Source organism: Myotis yumanensis, unplaced genomic scaffold (genome assembly GCF_028538775.1).
Source record: "Myotis yumanensis isolate MYYU_CA2020_CCGP unplaced genomic scaffold, mMyoYum1.0.hap1 SCAF_10, whole genome shotgun sequence".
Classification (NCBI taxonomy): Eukaryota; Metazoa; Chordata; class Mammalia; order Chiroptera; family Vespertilionidae; genus Myotis; species Myotis yumanensis.
Window position 1 is genome coordinate 974,834 of NW_027223761.1, and position 24,730 is coordinate 999,563.

The 24,730-nt window shown below is 61.2% G+C and overlaps 2 protein-coding genes across 5 annotated transcripts in view; both read right to left on the reverse strand.

Moving 5' to 3' along the window:
- Nucleotides 1–3,702: 3,702 nt before the first annotated feature.
- On the reverse strand, nt 3,703–14,953 carry LOC139017654 (tumor necrosis factor receptor superfamily member 22-like). The gene is made up of 7 exons (XM_070426267.1): nt 14,852–14,953; nt 10,690–10,819; nt 10,040–10,168; nt 8,125–8,239; nt 6,380–6,453; nt 4,398–4,532; nt 3,703–3,970 (listed from the first exon to the last, which is right to left on the reverse strand). Exons 1-7 carry the CDS (start codon nt 14,951–14,953, stop codon nt 3,720–3,722), a joined length of 936 nt encoding a protein of 311 aa, XP_070282368.1. The 3' UTR covers nt 3,703–3,719.
- Nucleotides 14,954–15,508: 555 nt separating this feature from the next.
- The window catches only part of OSBPL5 (oxysterol binding protein like 5), a 36,325-nt gene continuing 27,103 nt past the window's right edge, over nt 15,509–24,730 (reverse strand). For all 4 annotated transcript variants that reach the window (XM_070427114.1, XM_070427115.1, XM_070427117.1 and 1 more), the window contains exons 15-22: nt 21,559–21,656; nt 21,094–21,183; nt 20,874–21,010; nt 19,409–19,594; nt 19,012–19,138; nt 18,372–18,510; nt 17,746–17,848; nt 15,509–16,958 (exon numbers count right to left, since the gene is read on the reverse strand). In XM_070427114.1, the coding sequence (XP_070283215.1) occupies nt 16,820–16,958; nt 17,746–17,848; nt 18,372–18,510; nt 19,012–19,138; nt 19,409–19,594; nt 20,874–21,010; nt 21,094–21,183; nt 21,559–21,656 (1,019 nt within the window). In that variant the 3' untranslated portion in view covers nt 15,509–16,819. The remainder of the gene's footprint in view (nt 16,959–17,745; nt 17,849–18,371; nt 18,511–19,011; nt 19,139–19,408; nt 19,595–20,873; nt 21,011–21,093; nt 21,184–21,558; nt 21,657–24,730) is intronic.

A 24,730-nucleotide genomic window follows, 5' to 3' on the forward strand; every position in this document is an offset into this window, starting at 1 on the left:
TCATCAAATTATTTATTCACTTGATTTTTAAATTCACTTGTTGATAGATGTGTATTTGTTGTTCATAATTTGTATCTTTACCTTCTTCTTCTTCTTCCTCTTCTTAAAGGAAACCTTTCAGCATTTCGTATAATACTGGTTTGGTGGTGATGAACTCCTTTAGCTTTTCCTTATCTGTGAAGCTCTTTATCTGACCTTCAATTCTGAATGATAGCTTTGCTGGATAAAGTAATCTTGGTTGTAGGTTCTTGGCATTCATCACTTTGAATATTTCTTGCCACTCCCTTCTGGCCTGCATAGTTTCTGTTGAGAAATCAGCTGACAGTCGTATGGGTATTCCCTTGTAGGTAACTGACTGTCTTTCTCTTGCTGCTTTTAAGATTCTCTCTTTGTCTTTTGCTCTTGGCATTTTAATGATGATGTGTCTTGGTGTGGTCCTCTTTGGATTCCTTTTGTTTGGGGTTCTCTGCGCTTCCTGGACTTGTAAGTCCATTTCTTTCACCAGGTGGGGGAAGTTTTCTGTCATTATTTCTTCAAATAGGTTTTCAATATCTTGCTCGCTCTCTTCTTCTGGCACCCCCATAATTTGGATGTTGATATGCTTGAAGCTGTCCCAGAGGCTCCTTACACTATCTTCATATTTGGATTCTTTTTTCCTTTTGCTTTTCCGGTTGGGTGTTTTTTGCTTCTTCATACTTCAAATCTTTGACTTGATTCTTGCAATCCTCTAGTCTGCTGTTGGGAGTCTGTATAATATTCTTTATTTCAGTCAGTGTATGCTTAATTTCTAGTTGGTCCTTTTTCATATCCTCGAGGGTCTCACTAGACTTATTGAGGGTCTTACTAAATTTATCGGCGGTTTCTAGAAAATTCTTGAAAAACCTTAGAACTATGGTTTTGAACTCTATATCCAGTAGTTTGCTTTCCTCCATTTCTGTCATTTGTGACCTGTTTCTTTGTCTCCGCATTTTGGCTGCTTCCCTGTGTTGATAGAGTGGCTTTCTGTGCTAGGTGTCCTATAGGGCCCAGTGGCTCAGCCTCCCCAATTACCTGAGGTGGACACTCTTTTTTTTTATGTCTTAAAGTATTACAAAGAGTATTACACATGTCTCCCCCCGCCCCTTGACATTCCCCCAGCCTCCCCTACCCCCCAGTGTCTTGTGTCCATTGGTTATTCTCATTTGCATGCACACAAGTCCTTCTGTTGATCTCCTACCCCCGCCCCCAACCCTCCCCAGTGTTCCCACTGTAGATTGACAGTCTGCACAATGCTGCTCTGCCTCTGTATCCGTTTTTGTTCATCAGTCTATAATGGTCCTTATTATCCATAAACGAGTGAGTTCATGTGGTATTTTTCTCAGCTTCCCAGGGGCCGTCTCAGCTTCCCAGGGGCCGTCTCAGCTTCCCAGGGGCCGTCTCAGCAAAGGGAAAGCTCTGCTGGCAGGTGAGGGCACCTTCTACGGGGAAAACCCAGAATATCCAGGACACAAACAAGCTCACTCAGCAGCCAGGTGAGCGGTTAGGAGCCAGCAGTAACTCACCGGGGCCGTTTCAGCCTCACCGGGGCCGTCTTGAGTTGGACAGTCTTGGTGCATCCCTTTGTGAGCTGTGTGCACAGTCTTGTTGTAGTTAAGCCTTGATTGTTGTTGGTATCAGTGGGAGGAATTGATCTCCAGGCCAATTGGCTGTGAGAATCAGCTGTGTCTACAGTGGGAGAACTGTGCTGGAGACACCCTTCTGGGGCAAGACTTGCTTCAGTGGGGCTTTGGTGCTCACTGAGTCTGCCCCCTGAGTGTGTTCTTTATGGATCTGAGGAGTTGTAATCTGGATGGTCCCATTCTGACCACTGGGTACACTGGCTCTTGGATCTCTAAGGAGGTGCTAATTTAGCCTCTGCCTGAGGCTACCCAGCAGGAGCTAGGAAGAGATCTGCAGATTCCCCTTCCTTTTTTGGGGGGTTTGGAGATGCCCAGATGAGGCCCAGCTGTGAAGCGATGCTAACTGCTGTGGGGCCTTGGGCCTTCTTTTGGAAGTTCTGGGTCTCTCTGGCCCAGCTGCAGTTTGTTAGGTAATTTTCAGATTGCAAAGGGCCAGGTCATTCATATGCAAAAGCCTCTGCACACAGCTTGGGTGGGGCGGGGTCTCAGGGAATCAACAGGGCGGAGCAAACAGCTATGGCTGATCCTCAGTCCTGCCCGAAGAGGTCCCAGGTCTCTGTCCCGGTAATCGCTGCAAGCACCTCTGAGAGAAAACCGCCCTAGAGTTCTGCCCGATGCTGGACAGTCCAGTTTCTCCCCGTATGCGTTTGGGTCCCCAGAGACTCGCCTGGAACTGGAGTTCAGAGCAGTCGGGGGCTTGTGACTCCCTCCTGATTGAAAAAGACAACCGCGTCCTCAGTTGCCAGTCCTTTCCTCGTGAGCCTCTGTACCTCTGCACTTCACTTCCGCATCTCTTCTGAGTCTCAGTGTGCTTTTCTCTTTCCTTCTAGTTGTAGAATTTCCACTCAGCCAGCCTTCCTGTGGTTCTGGATGATGTCCGTTTTGTCTTTTAGATGTATTTTTGAAGTTGTGGGAGGCAGCAATTTCCGGTGTTTACCTATGCCGCCATCTTGGTTTCTCTCCACATATCAGATATTTAAATGACGATTCATAACAGTAGCAAAACTATAGTTATGAAGTAGCAACGAAAATAATTTTATGGCCCTGACTGGTTGGTTCAGTGGATAGAGCGTCGGCCTGCAAACTGAAAGGTCCCAGGTTCGATTCCGGTCAAGGGCATGTACCTTGGTTGCGGGCACATCCCCAGTAGGGGGTGTGCAGGAGGCAGCTGATCGATGTTTCTCTCTCATCAATGTTTCTAACTCTCTATCCCTCTCCCTTCCTCTCTGTAAAAAATGAATAAAATATATTAAAAAAATAAAAAATATATATTTAAAAAAATAAAAATCATCATTCTCCCCTTTAAAAAAATAAATAAAATGTTTAAAAAAAAAGAAAGAAAATAATTTTATGGTTGGGGGTTAGGATTAGGAAGTGAATCCTCCTTTGAGGATACGCTTTCCCTGGAGTCTCCAAAGGGGGCATAAGGGATGGAGGGAGGGGGGAGAGAGAGACTCATCGACTGGTTGTCTCACGCAGGGTCTCAGACCGGTGGGGAGTGAACCTGGAACCCAGGTCTGAGCCCTGGACCAGAAATGGAACTTCCCACCCTTCTGTGCACAGTCTGATGCACTAACCACTGAGCTAAGCCTGCCAGGCAAGGAAAGTTTTGATTTCAGACCGTCCTCTGTGGTCACCTGGTCTCCGAGGCGGTAAGGCGGCCTCACAGGCCCCCCAAGCTCCTCAGCGGCAGCAGGTGGCCCTTTTGTGTCCACCAGATCCCTCAGGACCCTCAGGCCAGGGGGTAGGGGGGTGAAGAAGGGTCAGGCCGTGGTGACCAGCCTGGGGCCCGGCCTCGTCACCTGCCTCCGCCTCCGGCCATGGGCCGTCTCCCGCCGGGCTCTCCGGGGTCCCGGGGAGGATCGGGGGCTCTGACACCACGTCCAGGCGGTCTTCAGGCAGGTGTGGGGCCCCCGTCGTGGGGACCGGAGCGTCTGCATCTGGAGTCTCAGGCGATGACACCAAGGACACTGAGCTCTCCTGAAAAGGCAAGATGTGTCTGGAGTCGGGGGTTCAGCCCGGGTGCCCCCACAAGAGGACAGGGGCCCGTAGACCCCACGCTCAGTGGGGCCTGGCTGACTCTGGTCTCGGCTCTGCCCTCACGGCTGGCTCCGCTGGCCTCGGTGCCTCAGTTTCTCTCCAGAGTCTAAGGCGCATCCAGCTCAGGCCCTCGGCTCGTGTTCGGCTGACGCTCGGGCAGCGAGGGGCTCGCTGCAGCTGGAGTGGGTGCCCCCCTCCCAGCCCGGGGCTGGCCTGGCCCGGAGCACTCACCAGGCTGTCTCTTCTGTAAGGGCGTCCTGTGGAGACAGGTCCTGGGAGACAGACGGCAGGGGGTTACCGGAAGGTGCCAGGAGGTTCCTCTGAGCTGAGGCGGTTCCAGAAGCGATCACAGCCCCCGCCCCCCTCACCCCCAGATCAGGGAGCTCCAGGAAGGGGCCACTGTGCCTCGCCCCTGTTTCCTGGTTGCACAGCTTCCAGAACCTGCCAGGAGCCCAGCGTCCCGAGCTCAGCAGCCCGGGCTCTGCCCCACAGACCTGCCCACACCCTGGCCTCGGCCAGGGCTGCCACTGGGAGATGGAGCTGGCACCCGTCAATGACGCCTGAGGGACCCCCTCTCTAGCCAGGCCCGTCCCCCAGCCCCAGGCACCGGCCAGCTAAGGCCCAGCCCTGTCCTCCCTCAGGCCCCGGACCGGCCCGGTTGTCACAGCCTCCCGTCCCCTGGTCCAGCTCGGTGCTCACCTGCATGGGGACAGCAGCAGGCCGCCCGGCCGCCTCCGTCTCTGGGTTTCCTGACGCAGAGAATGACGAGGGCCCCGACCACCGCGGCAAAGAGCCAGCCCGCCATCCACCAGAACCGGTGTCGCCTCCCTGGCCCTGCGGACAGACAGCGCCTCAGCAGCCACACCCGCCGGTCCCTGCAGCCACGGACCAAGGCCCCCAGACCAGCGCTGAGCCTGGGAAGATGCTTGAGGGACATGCAAACACGAGGCTGAGGAGGTCGGCACCCCGTGTCCACGGGGCCACGGCACCGCCACCCCCAGTGCTCGTGGGCTGAGAAGTATAGAAAGTTACGTGTAGCAAACACACGTGTGCACATGCATGCATGCAATGCACACTAAACATGCACGCATACATGCATGCACACACATCACGTATGCATGCACACACATCACGTATGCATGCACACACATCACACATGCATGCACACACATCACATATGCGTGCACACACACATCACATATGCACGCACACACATGCACACGGGAACATTATTCACCCTTAACCTGAAGGGCTTCCTGCCTTTGTAAGAACGTGAATGGCCTGGAGGCACTGCGCTCAGGGATGTCAGACGGGGGGACAGACCCTGCGGGATCTCACTCCCTGTGATGTGGACCCTGAAGACAAAACAAACTCAGAGAAAAGGGGGACAATCGAACGGCATCTCCTCTCACTGGCCCAGCACAGGGACCCCCTGGGGAGAGGCCTAGGGGCGGCCCGTGCAGCCTGCCCAGCCTTCCTGGGGGGCCGGCACCCCCAGAGCAGGTAGCGCTGACCCCGCCCCCACACGGGGCCCAGGTGCCGGGTCTCAGGTGGTTCACGGGCCACGTGAGTGTGTGAGGACGTGGTGCTCTGACGTCCACCCTGAAGGGACGTCCTGTGTCAGGCCGGGTCCCCGCTGACCCGCGGGACCCAAATCTGACGCCATGACATTTCCCTCCGCTTTCTCCTCTTTTTTTCACAAAGTGGACATTTTTATTAATTTCTGAGAGCAAGAGGGAGAGACAGACAGAATCATCAATGACCGGAGAGAGTCACTGATCGGCTGCCTCCTGCACGGCCCCCACGGGGGACGGAGCCCACAGCTCAGGCCTGTGACCTGACTGGAATCGAACCGTGACCTCCGGGGTCATAGGTCGAGGCTCCGCCCTGAGCCACGCCGGCCGGGCGGTCCCGTTTCCTCTAGGAGTTCTAGAGCTTCGGGTCTGAGTTCGGTCTGTGGTTCGTGGCGAGTTAATTTTCCTCCGGTCTCCCCAACAGCATCGTTTGAAACACTGTCCTTTCCACACAACGGTCTCGCCTCGAGGGCTGATGTGTTTGGAATTCCGGCCTAAGTTCACCAGCAGATGAACGACTGACGGGACGTGGCCTAGTCCACATCCGTGAGTGTGACTCAGCCGCCAGGCGCTCTCACAGGTCCCACAATAGGGAGGGTCTGGAGGACACGCTCCTGAGGGGAAGGAGCCAGACACGCAGGCCACAGGCCCACGCCCCCGTGTCTGTGACGTGTCCGAAATGGGGAGATCTGTCACCGCAAGCAAATCAGGGCCTGCTGGGGGCTGGGGGTCGGGGGGTGGGGGACGGGGGACAGGAGAGCTGCTATTTAATGGGCGGATGTGAATGTTTCGGGGAGACAGAGAGGTGGGTGCTAAGAGCCCCTGAACTGTTCACCGTAGCCCAGCCGGTGTGGGTCAGTGGCCGAGCGTGGCCCTGTGAACCAGAGGTCATGGTTCGATTCCTGGTTTCGGGCGTGATCCCCATGTGGGGCGAGCAGAAGGCAGCTGATCCATGATTCTCTCTCATCATTGATGTTTCTATCTCTCTCTACCTCTCCCTTCCTCCCTGAAACCAGTAAAAATATATTTAAAAAATAATAAATAAATTTTCTGACATGGTTCTCGTCTCCAGAACATACACCTCAGACCCGACAGGGACCCTCTTACCTGGGCCGGGCGGGCCGCACAGGGTGTCCGCCGTGGCGTTGCACGTCTGCAGGACGACCTTCCCCTCGGGGCACCTGGGGAGGAGACGCCACACTGTTCCTCCCTCCACGTCTCCCAGGGCCCCGGGCCCAGGGGCGCTGTCAGCGGCAGAAGGTGGGCTCCGGGGCGGCTCCCGCGGAGAGCTCCCTCACCCGCCGCGGGAGCACCGTGTGCCCGAGCCGAGGCCCACGAGGGCCCAGGGCACGCACAGCCCAGCGCCCACCCCACAACCAGCCTCTCAGAGGTCATGGCCCACATCCCAGGGGGGAGCCACGGAGGTCCCTCCAGGGAACCTGCTCGGCCTCGTGTGCAGGCCTGGGAGCGGGGAGCGGGGGTCTGTCCTGGTGTGAGAGGCTCGGCCCTCAGGTGTCCTTCCTCGTGGTCGCAAAGTTAGGGGCTGGTCATTGTTTGTCACGTGTTCCGAGGTCACAGGGAGGCGTGTTTAGACCCAGGACCATGCTCGCTTGCGCAGGCCTCACGTGCTCACAGCTCTCTGCCCACCTGAGGGGGGACCCAGAGGGACCTCTAGGCCACCGGCCCCTCGCCTTCCACCATCGCCGGTTCCCCAGCTTCTGTCTGAGCGCGGGAGGCTGGTTCTGAGACCCCACGCTCCAGGGTCACAGCGTGAAACACCTGCAGCCCAGCCGGCGGGCTCAGTGGCTGAGCGTCAACCCCCGAACCAGGAGGTCCCGGTGCGATTCCCGGTCAGGGCACAGGCCCGGGTTGTGGGCTCCATCCCCGGTCGGGGGCGTGCAGGAGGTGGCCGATCTACGATTCTCTCTCATCATTGATGTTCCTCTCTCTCCCTCTCCCCTCCTCTCTGACTTCAATAAAAATCCATTTCTTCTAAAAGGGAGCTATTTTGCCAGGGGTTTCACCGCTGTCATGTCTCCCCGAAGGTCCCCCATCGAGCCCACCCGGGACTCAGGATGAACCTTCTTAGGAAATCTGTGCGTGTGATGGCGCTAAAGGGAGGCCATCGCGGAGGAGCCGGGCCTCCCGTGACCAGCGTCCTCCTAAGGGGAGCCCGTTCGCAGGGAGCAGCACAGAGACGCAGACAGGAGGCGGCGCGATGGCGGACAGAGCAGAGGCCGCAGCAGCAGGTCTAGGAGGAGCGCCAGGGGCGCCGCCACCCAGGGCCCAGGAGGCAGGAGGGTCCTCCCAGAGCCCGCGGGGCCGGCCCTGCCCACACCCGGGTTTCGGGCTCCCGGGCTGCGGGCCTGGAGAGAATTGTTCCCGAGGTTTGTGAAGCCGCCAGGACCGGCGCCTGTGACAGAACCAGGGCCCTGCTGCGGGGACGGCCTTGCAGCTGGGACAGGGCGCGGGGCTCACGGCTCTTCCTCTGCCGGAGCCGCCTCCTCTGGAACCTTCTATGGCTCCCACCTCCCTCCCTCCTCCGGCCTCTACGTCTCCCAAGCCCCGCCCTCCACCCCTCGGGGACCCGGGCAGGTTCTGTGCTTTGGTGGGATGAGCGGGTGGTGGCTCTGGGTGGACGGAGCCTGGCCCCAGGGCGGCCCCCGGTGGGAACAGCCAGGACACTGGTTGGATTTCATCTGCAGGCGCCTCCACGTGGCAGGTGCTACCAGGTCACAGAGGGGAGAACCGAGGGGCAGTGGCAGAACCCGAGGCAGACATGCCACGGGGTGGGGGGTGGAGGGGCGGGGGGGGACCCAGGCTGCGATTCTGCCTGCGCCCCGAGGCCGTACCTGGTGCAGCGGTAGCAGCTCTCCAGGCAGTCCTCAGAGTCGCAGTAGAACTCCCCGGTCTTGCACTGGCACTGCCGGTTTTGTTTCGGGGTGCAGTCACTCACCATCTCCTGGTCTGCGGGGGGAGGGGAGGCTGGGTCAGGCACCAGGGCTGGGACTCCATCCCACCCATACCGGCCTCTCCGGCTGCCGAGTCACAGCCACCAAATCCACAATCTCCCTCCCTCCTCACACTGACAAACGACGAGGTGACAACTAGACTCTATTTCCAGCATCGGGGTGCCTGTGGACAGGCCAGAGGGGGCCCTGAAACCTGGGGTGTCTGTGGACGGGCCAGAGGGGACCCTGAAACCTGGGCTGTCTGTGGACGGGCCAGAGGGGGCCCTGAAACCTGGGGTGACTGTGGACGGGCCAGAGGGGGCCCTGAAACCTGGGGTGACTGTGGACGGGGCAGCAGGTGCCCTTGCGATGTGGGCTTGGAGGACAAAGCCAGCGCTGTCCTCAGAGATACCCCCAAATTATCCCTTTCATCGTGTTTGCCCCCTAAAGGGCAGGCCAACACCCCCAGTGTGGGGATGCAGGAGGCAGTTGTGAGTGACACAGCAGACAGCGAATGGGCTGCAGAGAGCCCCTGGCCCCACCTGCTGGCGGTCAGCTCGGCGGTCACCCCACAGCCCGCCCGATGGCCGCCAAGGCCGGGCCCTGAAGCCTCTCGGGGTGCACGGCTCCATCGAGGGGGCGGGCCCTCCAACCTCCTCTGCCCAGCGTCTGAACTGCAGGTGAGATGGGACTAAGGTGGGGCCACAGCCCAGGCCGAGACCAAGCCCTGATCCCACATGTCGCTTTGCCCGCCTTCTCTGCCAGTGGACATGGGAGGCTCCCGGTGAGGCCACTGCACACCGGCCGGGCTCTGACACACGGGGGGAGCGGGCCCCGGTCCAGACGGAGGCGGGCGGGGGGGAGTGGGGTAGGCCTGTGGGAACGTCACCCACTACACCCAGTGTTTCCTCCGAGGCTGGCACTGACCCCCCGTCTCCCGTCGGGCCAGGATCCCCACTGCCCTGCGCCCCACGTGCGGCACCGGCTCTGGCGGACGTAGGACGGTCCACCTCTTCACTCCTCAGAGACCATTTCTTTTTCTTTCTTAATTATATTTTATTGATTTTACTTATTTATTCATTTATTTATATATTTATTTATTTGGTTAATCTTCACTCCAGGATATTTTTCTTTTTTGAATTATCTTTAAGTTTAGATCTTTGAAAAATGCTTTTTTTTTTTTTAAATTAAGAAAAACATATATATATTCTTGCACTGGCTGGTGCGGTTCGGTGGATAGAGCATCAGCTTGCAGACTAAAGGGTCTCAGGTTCGATTCAGGTAAAGGGCACAGGCCCGGGTTGCAGGCTGGATCTCCAGTGGGGGGTGAGCAGGGAGGCCCTCCCAGGCCCAGGGTCTCCCACAGCCCGCAGCTGGGACGGGTCTGGAAGGAGCCACAGGCAGCCCCGCCCAGAGCCCGCCCAGGGCCCGCAAGGACCCTGCTGCCCGGGAGTGACGCAGAGGGCAGGCTGCGTCCACACGGGTGCCGGGCCAGCTGGGTGTTCCGGGAGAAATACAATCCGCCCGGCCGGCGTGGCTCCGTGGCTGAGCGTCCATCTATGAACCTGGAGGCCACGGTTCGATTCCCGGTCAGGGCACAGGCCCAGGTTACGGGCTCCATCCCCAGTAGGGTTCGTGCAGGAGGCAGCCGATCCATGATTCTCTCTAATCATTGATGTTTCTATCTCTCTATCCCTCTCCCTTCCTCCCTAAAAATCATTAAAAATATTTTAAAAATAAAAAATAAATATATTTTTTTTAAATTTAAAAAAGAGGCTTCGGGGTCAAGGTTAAGACTCGAGGGGCCGGGACTCACCTTCGCGGCAGGTGGTGCACAGCAGGCAGGACCGCAGGCCGTTGGCGTGTCCCGTGTAGGTCCCTGTGTCACACGCCTCGCACTCGCTCCGGGTGTGGGGGCTGCTGCACGGCTCTTCGACATACTGGCCTGTGCAAGAGGTCGGGGTGCGGTCAGACCCTCCAGGCACGCCTGGCGCCCCACTGTGCGGCCTCCACGCCAGGCCCTGGGCTGGCCTCTCCGGGGAGAAAATGCCAATCCCTGTCCCCGGGCGTTAGCATTGGAGTAATCTCTGCCTGTTACCGGGTCGTGGAAATGACGAAGCAATCGCTCCCCGACAGCTGTGTGGTGGGGCACCCGGGACCCGACCCCCACCCAGGACACACCTCTGAGGCCCCCAGGACGCGCCTCTGGTCCAGGGTCAGTCAAGGCAGCAGGACCCCAGCTCAGGGCTCTGCCTCCCGGCCCAGGGCTCGCCACCAGCTGCCCGGGTGCAGCCCAGTGTCCAGGTCGCCACGGGGGTCCCAGGGCCCAGCCCGGAAGGCCCCGAGGTGGACACATGCTCCGCTGGCCAGCACGGTGCCCGGCCGCTTCCTCCCTGCCGCCCGACAGAGCCATGGCTCGACGTGCATTTAGTGCGGGCCCAGCGGACAGAACCCGCCCCCACTCACCTGCGGGGCAGCGCTGGCAGCAGCGCCTGGCAGACCGGTACTCGTACTCGTGGGGCCCGCACCCGCTGCCCGGGCTCAGGTTCGCCGCGCTCAGCTCGGAGGACAGGTTGCTCGAGGTGCTGAGGGTCAGCTGCAAAGATGGGAACCTTGTTTTACCGCGTTCTCACCCCCCATTCCTCCCACTGTCACCCCTGCAGGTCCACGGCACGCCCCGTCCACGCGGAGCACCGCCTGGGCCGCCGCCCTGGAACGGGAGGGTCAGGGTGCACGGCTCTGCATGTAGCAGCCTCAGGAACAAGGCAGCCAGGGGCTCCCCGAGCTGTCACCACGCACAGGTTTCACACGGGAGAAGAATTTAGTCACAACATCAACATCAGCACAGACAGAACCTGGGGTGGCCAAGCCTAAACGCTGGACAGTGGCCACCCACCCGGCCAGCAGCTCTAAGGAGCAGGCAGGGTGCCCGGAGGAGGTGGGGTGGGCCTGACCCGGCAGAAGCAGAGGCAGGCTGAGCCCCTCAGCGGGTCGGGGCCCTGGCGACCCCCCTGCAGAGAGAGCAGGCTGGGTCGGGGGCGGCTGACAGGTTGGGGGGCAGGGGGGCGACGGTGATGTGACCACACTGTTGAGGGCGTGTGACTCTGCTTGATTTCAGGAGAGAAAGCAGCACCTGGAACCCCAGACAGCAACGTCGCAGACGGAAGTCCCTCCTCCACAGTAACTACTTTACATGCAAATGCATCCAACTCCCATCGGACAGAGATGGCCGAATGTGGGGAACACATGAGCCGCCGCACGATGCCTGCGAGAGACTCACTCTGCGTCCAAATGCGCACAGAGGTGAGAGGTGGGGCGACGGGCCCTGCTGGTTCGGACAGAGCACCGGCCTGTGGACTGAAGGGTCCCGGGTTCGAGTCCAACTCAATCCCCGGCCCTGGTCTGGGCGCGTGCAGGAGGCAACCAATGGATGCATGCCTCCCTCTCCGTCTTCCCTCCCACTCTCGCTGAAAGTCGGGGGAAAATGGGTGAGGAGGAACAGGCACGTGGAAGCCAGCGCCGCAGCCCGTTCCCTTTCGAGTGCTTTAAAAATGTCCATTTCAGCGCGGTCGTCTCACTGTAAGTCGTGCGAGGCCAGATGTGTGTGCACAAATGGAATGTTAAATTCGCCTCCCTCCAAAGCAGACACGACGAAAGGCAACGATGTTCTAAACCCCAGGACCGAGCCCCTCACACCAGGCACAGGCCCCGGGGCCCACGGTCAGCCAAGGTGCAGGTTTCGTGCAACTGTTCCCAGCTGAGGGCTCAGCGCCCGACACAGACAAACAGGAAGAAGCTGTGGTTTCTATCGATTTTAAAAGACTTTGGACCCTGCTCTCATGCTTTGGTGAGGAACCTGTGGGAGCCAGCTCCCTGGGGGCCGGCCGGCGAGGGGGGGACGTGGGGGACACTTTTGGGGGTGAGGGCTGCACCCACTCTCCTGTGGGGATGGTTTCCCGCACCATGAACACATGTCAAAACGCCAACCTGCACACTTTTCTTTGGCCACATGATAGAAAGATTTATTAGAACAAATTCCAGGAGGAATCATATAAAAGAACCATTTCCTGAAAGACGCTCACAGGCCACCTGAGCACAGACACGGAGGAGCCTCCGCGAAGCCAGACAAGGAAGTTACTGACCCCAGGTCGGGGCTGGAGCGGGACACAAGTCTATGAATAAAGAAAGCGTATGGCGCCCTGGCTGGTGTGGCTCAGTGGACAGAGCGTCGACCTGCGGACTCAAGGGTCCCGGGTTGGATTCCAGTCAAGGGCACGTGGCCGGGTTGCAGGCTCCATCCCCAGTGTGGGGCGTGCAGGAGGCAGCCAATCAATGATTCCCTTTCATCGTTGATGTTTCCATCTCTCTCTCCCTCTCCTTTCCTCTCTGAAATCAAGAAAAAAATATTTTTAAAAAAAGTGTATGGCGATCCCGGGGTGGGTGTGTGTGGAGAGGGCGTCATGGCCGGAGGAGCTGTGGCCACCGCGTGTCTCCGGGCGGCTGCGGGCGCTGCGTGGGGCATGCGGGGTGGGACCAGGACGAGCACCTCCTCCGAGGGGCTCCGCAGGCTCTCGGGTGGGCGCCAGGCAGGGACCCCACTGCCACTCAGTCGTAGACATCGGGTGGGCGCCGGCCAGGCCCCAGCACCCAGTGTAGACAGAGCCCAGACCCCTGTGGCCTCGGCCCAGCCACAGTGACCCTCCCTCCCCCCCAGTCGGTCCCCCTGTAATCGACACACGTGCAGGCAACGGGGTGGGGGGGGGGTGCCTGGTGCATGGTGCACCCACAGCACTCTGGTCGAGGGGGACCCCAGCCCCCCAAACGGGCTCTTTGGTTTAGCAGCGGTTCTCAACCTGTGGGTCGTGGCCCCTTTGGCGGTCGAACGACCCTTTCACAGGGGTCGCCTGAGACCATCCTGCACATCAGATATTTACGTGACGATTCATCACAGTAGCAACATGACAGTGATGAAGTAGCAACGAAGATAATTTATGGTTGGGGGTCACCACAACATGAGGAACTGTATTTAAAGGGCCAGAAGGTTGAGAACCACTGGCCTAGAGGGTCCAGAAACACAGGCGCCCAGGAGGGGCCACCTGGCATGTTCCTGGCGACAGAATCCTGAGAAAAGGAACCTGCCCCCGGGGCTTGCCCACGGCGGAGCAGGCCCTGCACAGGCAGAGGTGCCAGCTGGTGGGGAGAGGGGCGGGCGAGTGTGTGCACCTGCGAGGCGGCCGGCACCTAACTCCACACTTTAACCCTACTGATTACGCCTCAATGAAGCTGTTACAACACCGTCCCCCACCTGAAAACAAATCAACACAGCGGGGCAAAGGGTGATAGGACACATGTAATACCTGAATCGATAAAGAGAAAAATTATAAAGAAGAATAAGAAAAAGAAATCATTACCATGGCCTCCCACCAGCATCGTGGCCCCGGGGATGGGGAGCATAAGAGATTTTGGGGGGCTGGCAATCTGAATTTGTCCCAGAAACCTGCTCGCTACTGCGCAATCTTGCGAGCTGACAATTAACTCCATTTGTGATAAAAAAGAGGAGGCTAGCGCCTGACCTTGTACTTAGCGTCCCAATTGGACATTCCGTCCCACAGCTCCCTCCGTCCCCATCTGGTCTCGCAAGAGCCTGTTTACCTAAATGCGCCCAATCCGCGGGGCCCTGAACCCGGGATGTTACAGCTCAGCTCAGCGGTTCTCAACCTGTGGGCCGCGACCCCTTTGGGGGTTGGACGACCCTTTCACAGGGGTTGCCTAAGACCATCGGAAAACACCTATATAATTACATATTGTTTTTGTGATCAATCACTATGCTTTAATTATGTTCAATTTGTAATAATGAAAATACATCCTGCATATCAGATATTTACATGACGATTCATAACAGTAGCAACATGACAGTGATGAAGTAGCAACGAAAATAATTTTATGGTTGGGGGTCACCACAACACGAGGAACTGTATTAAAGGGTCGCGGCGTTAGGAAGGTTGAGAACCATTGGCTTAGCTGGAGGGAGGTCAGGGCGCCCTCCAGGATGGAATTAGCTACAATCTAAGCTAACCATCTGACTCTCCAGGCCGGGGGAGTAGAGTCCCTACAGAAGCTGAGGGGGGGGGGGGGGGAGTAGAGCCCCTGCAGAAGCTGGGGGTTGGGGAACAGAGGCTCAGGAACACATGAGGCGAACATCTCACTGTCCAAGGGGCTCAGGATCTGGATCTTAGGGTCCCTGGACAGGCAGCTCTTTGAATGAAGCTTTTCCTGAAACCTCAGAGTCCAACTGTCTCTTCCGCGCCAATCCCATAAATTCCGTATCCACAGCACGGTGGGAGGACGGGGGATGGCCATGCCCGCCCAGCCCCCGGGGTCACCATCCTGTCACCACACCGCCCAGGGCAGGGGCCGAGGGGCCTGCGCTGTCCCCTCGCTCGGCTCAGCCACGGATGCCCTGCGGGGGCCTGGGATCGCGGAGCCTCCCGCCCCGAGATGCGGAGCCTGAGCTGCGGGGCTTGGGGTGCGGGTGCAGCTCGCCCTCCGGACTCTGGAACTCAGACTCCGTCCTGCCCCCGTCCCGGCCGGCGGGGTCTCCCCTCCCCCGAGCCCGCCGCGCACCCACCGGTGTCCCGAGGAGCAGCAGCGGGGGTGGCGGCGGCAGCGGCAGCAGGAGCAGCAGCAGCAGCAGCAGCGGCGGCGACAGAACAGACGACATCCCGGCCATGGCGCTCCTCGGGTCCGCTCCTCGGGGTCCGGGGGGCGCAGGACAGTAAGACCGGACGCAGCTGCGAGCAGCCCGCTTTATGGCCGGTCAGCCGGGCGGGGCGCCTCCAACCCCCGCCTCCTAGTCCTCCCCCCTCTGCTCCCTCCGGCCTCTTACAGCCACCGGCGCCTCCGCACCTCGCCGCTGGCCCGCCCTCCCGGCCCGGTGCGGGCTGGATGGTGAGTGAGGCCGGTCCGCACCCCTTTTGTAGCCGCCAAGCCTCCCGCCCTCCGAGGAGTCACCAAGCCCCACTGCCCCTCCCCGTTCCTCCCCGCGTGTCCGGCTGCGGGAGCGGCAGGTGCGCCCTCGGGGGCTGCCGGGCTCTCCCAGGACCGGCGCCCGGGCTCCAGCCCAGATTTCTCACTTGTACTTTCGGGGGGAGGGGCGCCCACACCCTCCGTCCTGCCTCCTGGCCTTCGCCTCACAGGTGGGCCTGCGGCTCAGTGCCCCCTCCTGCCCCGGCCCCCCCTTCCTCGGGGCCCGGTCCCTCCCCCGGCCCCTCCAGTCCCAGACCGCGCCCGGCTGGCACGGGTCCGCCCCAGGAGAGCCCTCGTTCCCAGAACGCCCCAGGAAGACACCAGGCAATGTGTGTGTTCCTTTATTTCAAGGAACGGAGCACAGACGTGACCCCGAATGGGGGGTGGGGGGACAACAAGAACATGGATACCAAGTCTGGCCATCGGCTCGGAGGGCGCGGCCACCAAGTTTAAGGCTCCGTGTGTACCCACCGTGCAGGTGCTCACACACACACACTCCCACAGGCACACGCACACGCACACACACGAGGCATGGGTGCAGGAACAGGGGCCGAGCGCTGCCTAAAATATTGCAATCGTGTCTATTTAAAAAGTGTGGAGCCCTGGCCGGTGCGGCTCAGTGGACGGAGCATCGGCCCCCGGACTGAAGGGTCCTGGGTTCGATTCTGGTCAAGGGCTGCAGGCTCTGCTGCAGGCTCCGTCCCCAGCCCTGGTCGGGGTGCGTGCGGGAGGCGACCAGTCCATGTGGCTCTCTCACATCCATGTTTCTCTCTCTGTCTCCCCCTCACCACTCTCGCTAAAAATCAATGGAAAAATGTGTGAGGATTAACAACAAAAAGCTCAGAGTGGGAGAGCACGCATCAGCCGAACCCAATAGCCCCCATGTCCCCGTGTCCCCGTGTCCCCGTGTGGGCAGCTGAGCCGCACCGTGGTCACGTGTCCCCGCCGCCTGCAGGACCGGCTGCCCCTGCACTTCTCACAGAGCGTGTGTCCAAATAGCACACGGGCAGCGTGAACCCCACGAGCCGAGTCAGGGGCCCCAGGGTCCCGGCCGAGGCTGCTCCAGGCGACAGGGGCAGGGTCTCAGGAGCGACAGCCTGTGCCTCAGGCCCGAGGAGGCCCTGGGGGCCCCGGGCTGGCTCCTCCCCCTGCAGCCCCGCTGGGGAGGGACTGTCTGACCCTGGCAGGCCCTCCTAACCCCCCATGCCAGCCCCCCGGCAAGTGGACGCTGCGCCGGAGTGAGAGGCGGTGACCGGAGCGGGCACCAGGCAGTGGCATGTGGCCGGAGCATCCAGGCCGGCGCCGGGCAGGGCCCTGCCGAGAGGCCAGCCCCTCCCCCGGGGGCGCCTGTGGCCGCCAGGTCCCTCCTGCTGTCCTCCTGCTGCCGGGACCCCCTCTGTCCACCGCGGCCGAGCTCGGAGCGTCCGTCCGTCCGTCCGCCTCCCCGGGGCTGGTGTAAAGTGCTGGGTGCCGGGCGGGTGGCGGGAGGCGGCGGCGGGTCTGCAGGTGACGCCGCGTCTGACGGGAGGCGGTGGCGGGTCTGCAGGTGACGCCGCGCCCCGCGGGGCTCTTACGTGAGGACGTGGTTCATGAGCAGCTGGCAGGCCAGGAGCACGCAGAGCAGGCCCCAGGCGCGCGGGCTCTGCAGGAGGCCCGGGGCCGCCGCCCGCCGCGCCCTCGCCGAGGCGCTGAGCATGGCCGACAGGTGCCTGCAAGGACAGGGCGGCTCAGCCAGGCCGGCCAGAGGGACGCGCGTCCACCCTCAGGGGCGCTGGCCGAGGGGGAGGCGGTCAGGGGCGGGCACCCAGGGCACGCGCTCGAGGGACCGGGACCCGGGTCAGTGCCAGGGGAGCTGGACCTCTCCCCTCCCCCCCCTTATGGTGAGATGGGTCCCACCCCAGCGTCATGTGTGGGAGCCCTGACCCCAGGACCTGAGTGGGGCCGCGTTTGGAGATGGGCCTTTAACGGGAAGATTAAAGTCCAATGAGGTCACGGCCGGGCCCTCATCCAATGGGACTGTCCTCACAAGCTGAGGCCAGGACACCCCGAGGGACAGGGAGGGGCCGTGGGGGCCGCAGGGAGAAGGCCGGTGTGAGCCGCGTCTGCGGGACTTGGGTTGCGTGGCCCCTGGACACGCAGAAGCCGCCCTGACTCTGAGCCGTGAGCGGGCGGGCGGACTGTGACAAGCTCTGGGCTGTCCTCCAGGTCCCGGCCTGTGTCCAGCCTCAGCTCAGAGGGCCCTGGGTGCCGACTCACCGGGGTTTCTGCTGGCCCTCGGCACCCGCACCTCCTCGGGCCCCGCACTGCCCACTGGCTGCCCGCCGAGCAGCGGCTCACACAGGATCCCCGGGGCCGCCGTCCCTCAAGGGGCAGAAGCTCAGGCGTCCTCCTGTGACCCCTCGGCACCCGGACCCGAGAGGGTTCCAGCTCCCAGCGGCCGCCATGCGTGTCCCCCCGGACCCCCCGCCCGGCTCTCGGGGTCCTGCCCTCTCCTACCTGTGCAGCTCCTGCTGGGCGTCCCGGATGGACAGCACGGCCTCGTGCAGCGCCTGCAGCCGCCCGGCCTCCTTCCCGCACCGCGGGCACGCGCTCTCGCTGCCTGGGGGGCACCGCCAGCCACAGGACCAGGGCACGAGGGGACACGCCGGGGAGGGAGAACGGAGGATGAGCTGGGATGTCGGGGGGCAGTGAGTGGGGTCCCGGGGTGATGCCCAGCTCGAGCCCCTGCCCGCCTCACGGGAGTCCTGGGAACAGAGCTACCAGGACCAGGGGGCAGGGAGCGGCGCAGGGGACCTTTCAGGGGGACCCCAGGCTCAGCTGCCCGGGAGACAGAAATGGCCAAGGGGGCTCACCCTGCGGAGGCGGGGACAACGCCCGGAGGCACAGGAAGGGGGACCAGAGGGTCCCGGCCGAGGGACACCCCCTCCGCCCCCCGTCAGCCATGGGCGGTGCCCTGCCCTTGAGCACAGGGTTGGGGAGCCCAGCCGCCTGCCCACACCCTCATCTGTCCTGGGCTCAGAGAGGCCCCTGAGGCCACGGGGGTGGGGGGTCGTCCTGGGCACTGCCCCCCAGAGGTGCCCTCCCACTGCCCACCCTACAGAAGGGCCTGCCCTGCCGCTCACCAGGGACAAAGCCTCCGTCCCCATCGTCGTCCGAGAGCTCCGGGCAGGACTCGGGCGTGGAGCCGCTGCTCTCGGTCACCTGGCTGTGGCCGGAGGGCTGGTCGCTGGCTTTACGGAGCCGCCGGTCAGGGCCCGGCCTCTGCAGGGAGACGGAGGTGCTGGGCTGGGAGCCCCCACACCCCCCGCACCCCACGGGGACCTGCTGGGGGTGCGCTGCCAGGGGCCCCTGCAGCACTCGGCTGGCCACGACCCATTTGGCACCACTGATGCCACAAAGACGGCGCTCAGAAAGCTCGGCCTCCGGCCCTCCCCGCTCCCGCTGCCCTCCGGGCCCCGCATCGGCACCTGCTGCCCCTCCCGCACCCGCCAGTCCCCGAGCTCAGTCCCCTCCCCCGGGAAGGGACCAGGCGCTCACCCCTGAGGGCGCCCTGGGGCCCGTGGGCACCGAGTGTCCTACCAGCCCAGGCGCCTCGGGTCCCCTGGGGAGGGCGGGGCAGAGACACGGCGCGGCCCACGGGGGGCCCTGCTGGGGGGGGAGAGGGCGACAGGCGGGGGGGCAGAGAGGAGGCCAGGCGGGTGGAGCAGCCTGACTGTCCCCCCTCGCTGCTGAGGGCGCCCCAGCAGGGCCCTGGGTGCTGACCTGGCGCCTGGGCCCTGGGCTGCCCCCACGACGGGCCTGGGGGGGCCGGCTCTCCCGCTGCAGGGTGCGCAGAGCCCCGTCCTGCTCAAACTGGACCAAGTCCTTCCGGGGGTCCCAGGGGCTGTGGCTGCAGGGCCAGAGGGTGTCCGTGATCGGGGGCAGTGCTCCTCAGGGGGAGGGGACGCCATCCAGCCAGAGCCCCCCACCGAGGACCCCTGCCACCAACACCGTGTGCAGGGGCCGCACACAGGACAGCCGGGAGCCCCAATACGGCCCCGCCCCATCCCTCGCTCCTCCGGGGGAGCTGGAGCCCCAGGTCTCAGGCCCAGGGCCAGGCTGGTGGGGGCAGTGCCGGTCCAGCCCATCCCGGGCCCGGGCCCCCGCCCGCCGCACTCACTCCTCGAAGCGGTAGCGCCACTCCTGGGTGGCGGGGTCCAGGTGGAACAGCCGGGGCGCCCACGGGGCCAGGCGCTGCTGCTGCTCCCGGGTCCGCTGCCGCTGCGCCTCCTCCAGAGCGAACTTCTCCCGTGTGGCCGTGTGCTGGTCCCCCTCCCTGATGGCCCTGGTGACGTGCCGCCACAGCCTGCGGGCGGGCAGCGCTCTGAGCGGGGGGCCTGGGCGGCCATGCCCGCCCCCCAGTGTCGGAGGGGAGGCTTAGCGCACTCTCCCCTTGATTGCCCCCAGCGACAGGGAGCTCACTGCCTCTCGGCGCTGTGTCTCCTGGGACACTTTTTAAAAAATAAACCCCATTTTAAAAATTAGATTCAACGACCCAGCAGGGGTGGCTCAGTGGTTGAACACTGACCTATGAGCCAGGAGGTCACAGTTGGACTCCAGGTCAGGCACATGCCCGGTTGCAGGCTCAGTCCCCAGTAGGGGATGTGCAGGAGGCGGCCGATCCACGATTCTCTCTCCTCACTGATGTTTCTCTGTCTCCCTCCCTCCCTGAGGTCTGTACACAGAGATGTCCTCCCATGTGAGGGAGAGGTCCCCGGGACCAGTGAACACACCGGCCTCTCCACGGCACCTCAGGAGCCGGCCCTGGGCGCCGGGCACATCCGTGGCCTCGGACACTGAATCCCACAGTCGGGACGCGGAACTACGCGGGTTTCTTCTCTGCTCCCTGCCCGTCCTCCTCCCGGAGAGACTGTCCCATCAACACAGACATGGGTCCAGCTGGCAGACACTTCAAGGCCGCGTGACCTTGTCCGAGGGCCCTGACCTAGGGGGCCCCTGCCCACACCTGTCGTCTCGGGCGGCTGGTGGGGGGGGGAGGGTGGAGGCTGTGACGGGGCCAGGGCACCGGCCCAACGACGGTCCGCGGCCGCTCACTGCCGGGCCCCACTACCGGCTCTCAGGCAGGGCGACCACGCCACCCGCGGCCGGGCCTGCTGGGCAGGATGGAGCACATGCCCGTCAGCTGTCACTCAGGAGAGCTGCCCGGGGACACTGTGCCCGCCCCCGGCTTCTCCGTCCCACCGTCTCCCCCCCCTCCCCATCTCACAGGGTCTTCGTTTGAAAGACAAGAAACTGCGGTTCAGAGGGTGCGACCCTCCCACCAGGAAGCTCGCAGAAAGCGAAACCTCCCCCAGAAGACAGTAGCTGCCACCGTGCACACCCCGCCCCCGCACAGCTCACCCTCCCCAGCAGGGCCCGCCCTGGGGCTGCTGGTCACCCAACCAGCTCTTCCCCTGCTGCCCCTCCCCCGCAGGACAGCTCCCCTGCGAGGGGGGGGGCACCCCCCCTTCCAGCGACACCCTGGGACTTGCTTGCAGCCCCGCCCACTGGGAGAGCAGCTGCCCGCCTGGCTGGTCCACTGGGGTCCCCACTGGGGTCAGCGGTCCCGGGGGCGGCAGCCTCACCTCTCGGACTCCAGCTCCGTCTGCTCCTCCAGGAGCACCGTGCGCAGCTTCAGCCTCTGCCCGCGCACCTCGGGGCTCGGGGTCCAGAAGAGCTGGGCGCCTCCGCGGCCCTCCTCCCTGATGAACACCTCCCCGTCCTGCACAGAGGCGGCCGGTCAGCGGGCCCCAGCCGTCCCGGCCAGGCCCCTCCCGCCCCCGCCGCCCCGGGGCGGCCTCTTACCCAGCGCCCCGACAGATGCGCCAGCACCTCGTGCCCCGACGTGATCCTGCCCGAGATCTGGTTGATGCTCGCGCTGCCCCCAAAGAACGGCTGAGGGGACGCGTGTCCGTGAGGGCGGCGGCCTCGCCACAGACCCCGGGCCCTCGCTGTGGGGCATGGAGTGGGCACCCTCCGGGGGGACAGGAGCCCAGTGGGACGGGCCCCCAGTTAGAGGCGGCCACTGGCCAGTGCCTCATCCTGAGCTCAGGGATGGGGGGGTGCCCCCCAGGAGGGCAGGTCCCGGCTCCCCTGCGTGGCCTGTGGGCAGCGCCTGCCCTCTCGGAGATCCAGAGCTGCTCCCCCAGGCGGTTGCTCAGGAAACCAGCTCTGGGACACAAAGAGGGCAGGAGGGGTCCCCAGCCCCGTCCTCTGCAGCCCGGCCCCGCCTCCAGGGCCCTCTGAGCTCTGCGGGCTGCGCCGAGCTACCTTGAGCTTGAACTCCAGCTCGGCCTGGAAGTGGCTCTTCTTGCACTCGATGGTCACCCGGCCGCCCAGCTCCATGGTCATGGTGCCGTACAGGATCCCTGCAACACAGCGGGCAGGGGTCAGCGGGCAGGGGTCAGCGGGCAGGGGTCAGCGGGCCCCGGGCAGGCGGGTGGGGAGGAGGAGCTGCGGGGCAGAGCCGCGGGGAGTGGAGCCGGTGAGCTGGTTCCTCAGTGTCCCCCCCCCCGACCCCCTCCTCCCAGCAACAGGGCCTCCACCACCATCGCTCATGTGGGTTCCCATGCAGGAGACGCCCCACCCGGTGCTGGGTCACCGTTCCCGCCACAGGTCCTGCCCAGCATTAGTTGACTTTGTAACTAACATGCAGATGGCTTCAGGCCCGAAGGGAAGAACAGGCCGCCGGCCGCGGGGCCTGATCTAAACACGCGGCTCCGCTCGGAAATGCTGAGACTCGGGCCACACTGTCTCTTTCGGGGGAGACGCGAGCAAGCGACCGAAATAGCAAAAGGCCCGGTCCCCCTGGCACCTGCCGGGAGGGCGGGAGGGCTCTGTGCTGCCTGGGGGCGTGGCCTGGACGGGGGCGTGGCCGGGTGCAGGGAGTCCAGAGGGACCCTACCCCTTGGACTACCCGTACACAGTACCTGGGTTTCTAGTCCCGAGGCCTGGGGACCACGGGGACTGTCACAGTCATTAATAACCAACTACAACGCTCGCTAATGACGGATGACCACCCTCGGGTTGCAGTCATTCCCCTCCACTAACACCAGCGGCGAATGTGTCAGCGGCCGATGGCCACGCCATTAGACTCGGACTGACTTGTTGGGTGTGCACAACAGGAAACATTTCGCTTTCGGAGGACGAGAAAAACAGGTTTATTTGTGTGACGCTTATTCCTTTGTGCAGCTATTCAGTGTCTGGTAAGTGAATGTTCAAGAAAAAATGTTAACTTTTATTACAATGTTCTGTTATGTGAACGATGACTCGTTTGTTCCAGGCCTTTGCCTTCAGCATGTCTCTGTCGGAATAAACCCACGTTTCTGTGAAAATGGAAGCTTTTGTTTTTCTGCGGCCACGTACACTGACACCTGTTTGTTTGGCCCGTGTGAGCCTGTGGGTTTGACAGGCTTGGTCTAAGGCCGGGGGGGGGGGGGGGGGGGGGGCAAATGTTTTGACTCGAGGGCCACAACGGGTTCTCAAACTGGACCGGAGGCCGGAACAAAAGCATGGATGGAGTGTTTGTGTGAACTAATATAAACTCAAAGTAAACATCATTACATAAAAGGGTACGGTCTTTTTTTGTTTGTTTTTTTTAGTTTTATTCATTTCAAACGGGCCGGATCCGGCCCGCGGGCCGTAGTTTGCCCACGGCTGGTCTACGGGCTTGGGACAAATACGATAACACACCTCCCTGGGGCCTGTGCCCTGACTGTCTCCTGAAGAACTAACAAAGCCGCCCCCCCCCCACCCCCCCCCCCATGTCTCTCAACTTCAGGCCCCAAGCCCCCCCCTCCCGGCCGGAGGCTTTAAGAGGAGGAGCTGTTTTGTTGCTCTTTTGGCCTCGCCCTGACCAGCCAGGCACCCGGAAGTAAACGTGAACTTTCTCTCTGCTTCTGTCTCTTCTCTCCCTTGTGAATTCTGCCACAGCCCATGTCACTGCCCCCCTCCACCCCTCAAAAAACACCAAAAACCGAACACAAGGTCCGAGTATAAAAGAGCAGGCAGGTTGGAAACGGAACCACGTAGAACTTTTAGGGGAAAAACACACAGAACTTCAACACTGAACTCAGGGCCACCGGCGTGCAAGGCGCCCGATGGTCTAGAACGCAGAGAGGCGCGAGGCGGGAGAGGCGGGCGCGGCGAGGGTCTCACACACGGTTCCCGGCCGACGTGGGGCGCAGCCCGCGGGGGCCCTGTGACTTTTAAGGGGGGCAATTCGAGAATGAGTTACTCACAGTGAGCTTTTTGCATTTCTTATGGTTCTAGGGCCTCACATACAGAATATAAATATATGTTGTGACACATTTATGCATTTCCGGTCTCTATTATATGTTTTGAAACATTATTTGCTATTTTTTCCTAACACTTCATGTTATTATTTTTTAACAGTTTCTTAGTGATTTCTTCCCCAGGACTCCCACTGTCCTTCTGCTATTTTATTTTTCTCCTTCGTGGCTGCCATGTTCTTGGGAAGCTGGTTTAGACCAAGTCTGTGGCCTTTGAGGCTTCCTCCACGTGAATAGGGGTTCGCTTTTTGAATAATGAGAATTACATGTCACGGGGGGCGGGGCATAGGATTTTAGAGGCGCTTAGGTGGGCGTGGCCAGAAAAAGGCTGGGGACCTGGGGACACTGGTTTAACATATCTAACTGGAGAGCTAGAAGAAACGGAAGGAACGAGGGTGAGGTGGTGTTCCAAGAACAATGGCAAAAAAGAAAAGAAAAAGAAGAAAAAGGAGAATGGCTAAGAAACTTCCAGACTTGATCATGAAGCATAGTGGTCCCTCCTTTGGGAAAACTGCTGTTTGAACTACTCTGTTATTCTTAGTCTCTTATTCTGTATAAGAGATAACTTACAGTTATTTAGACTGTAAAATAACTTTGTTTTTAGCTTGGATAATAGAAAAGATAAACCTAATTGTCTGACCTTGCAAGCTAGCCATCTAACTGATACGCTGATATCGATGCCAGGTGCCTGTATAGATAGGATACTCAAGGTTACAGGTGTCTGTATAGATATGACATGTATTCAAAGTTACAAGTTGTCTGTATAGATATGACAGGTGTCTGCTAGATATGATCTGTACTCAAGGTTACAAGCTGTCTGCAAAAATAACTGACACAAGGACCTAAAAAGATATAGAAAGAGAATGCTTCCTCCGTTGGGGGTTCAGAATCTGACAGAGGTGAACTGCCCGGAACCTGCGCGCAATGAAGATGACCCCTAACTAACTGGCTGATAAAGGTGTCTTGTCCAGCTCGCTGATTTGCGATACAACAATCAGAGCCAGGCGGCTCAGTGGGTTAGAACGTCGTCCCAATACCCAAGGTCACGGGTTCGATCCCATCAGGGCACATGCAAGAATCAACCAATGAAAGCACAGATAAGGGGAGGAGCAAATCCGGGCTTCTCTCAAATCAATACATAAAGTTTAACA

Excerpts from the sequence above, each read along its gene's own strand:
- LOC139017654 (XM_070426267.1), bottom strand. The coding sequence starts at position 14,953 with ATGGCCGGGATGTCGTCTGTTCTGTCGCCGCCGCTGCTGCTGCTGCTG. Across the intron at positions 10,820-14,851 it reads TGCTGCTCCTCGGGACACCG|CTGACCCTCAGCACCTCGAG; the intron begins GTGGGTGCGCGG and ends CCATCTTTGCAG. Across the intron at positions 8,240-10,039 it reads GTGCACCACCTGCCGCGAAG|ACCAGGAGATGGTGAGTGAC; the intron begins GTGAGTCCCGGC and ends CTCCCCCCGCAG.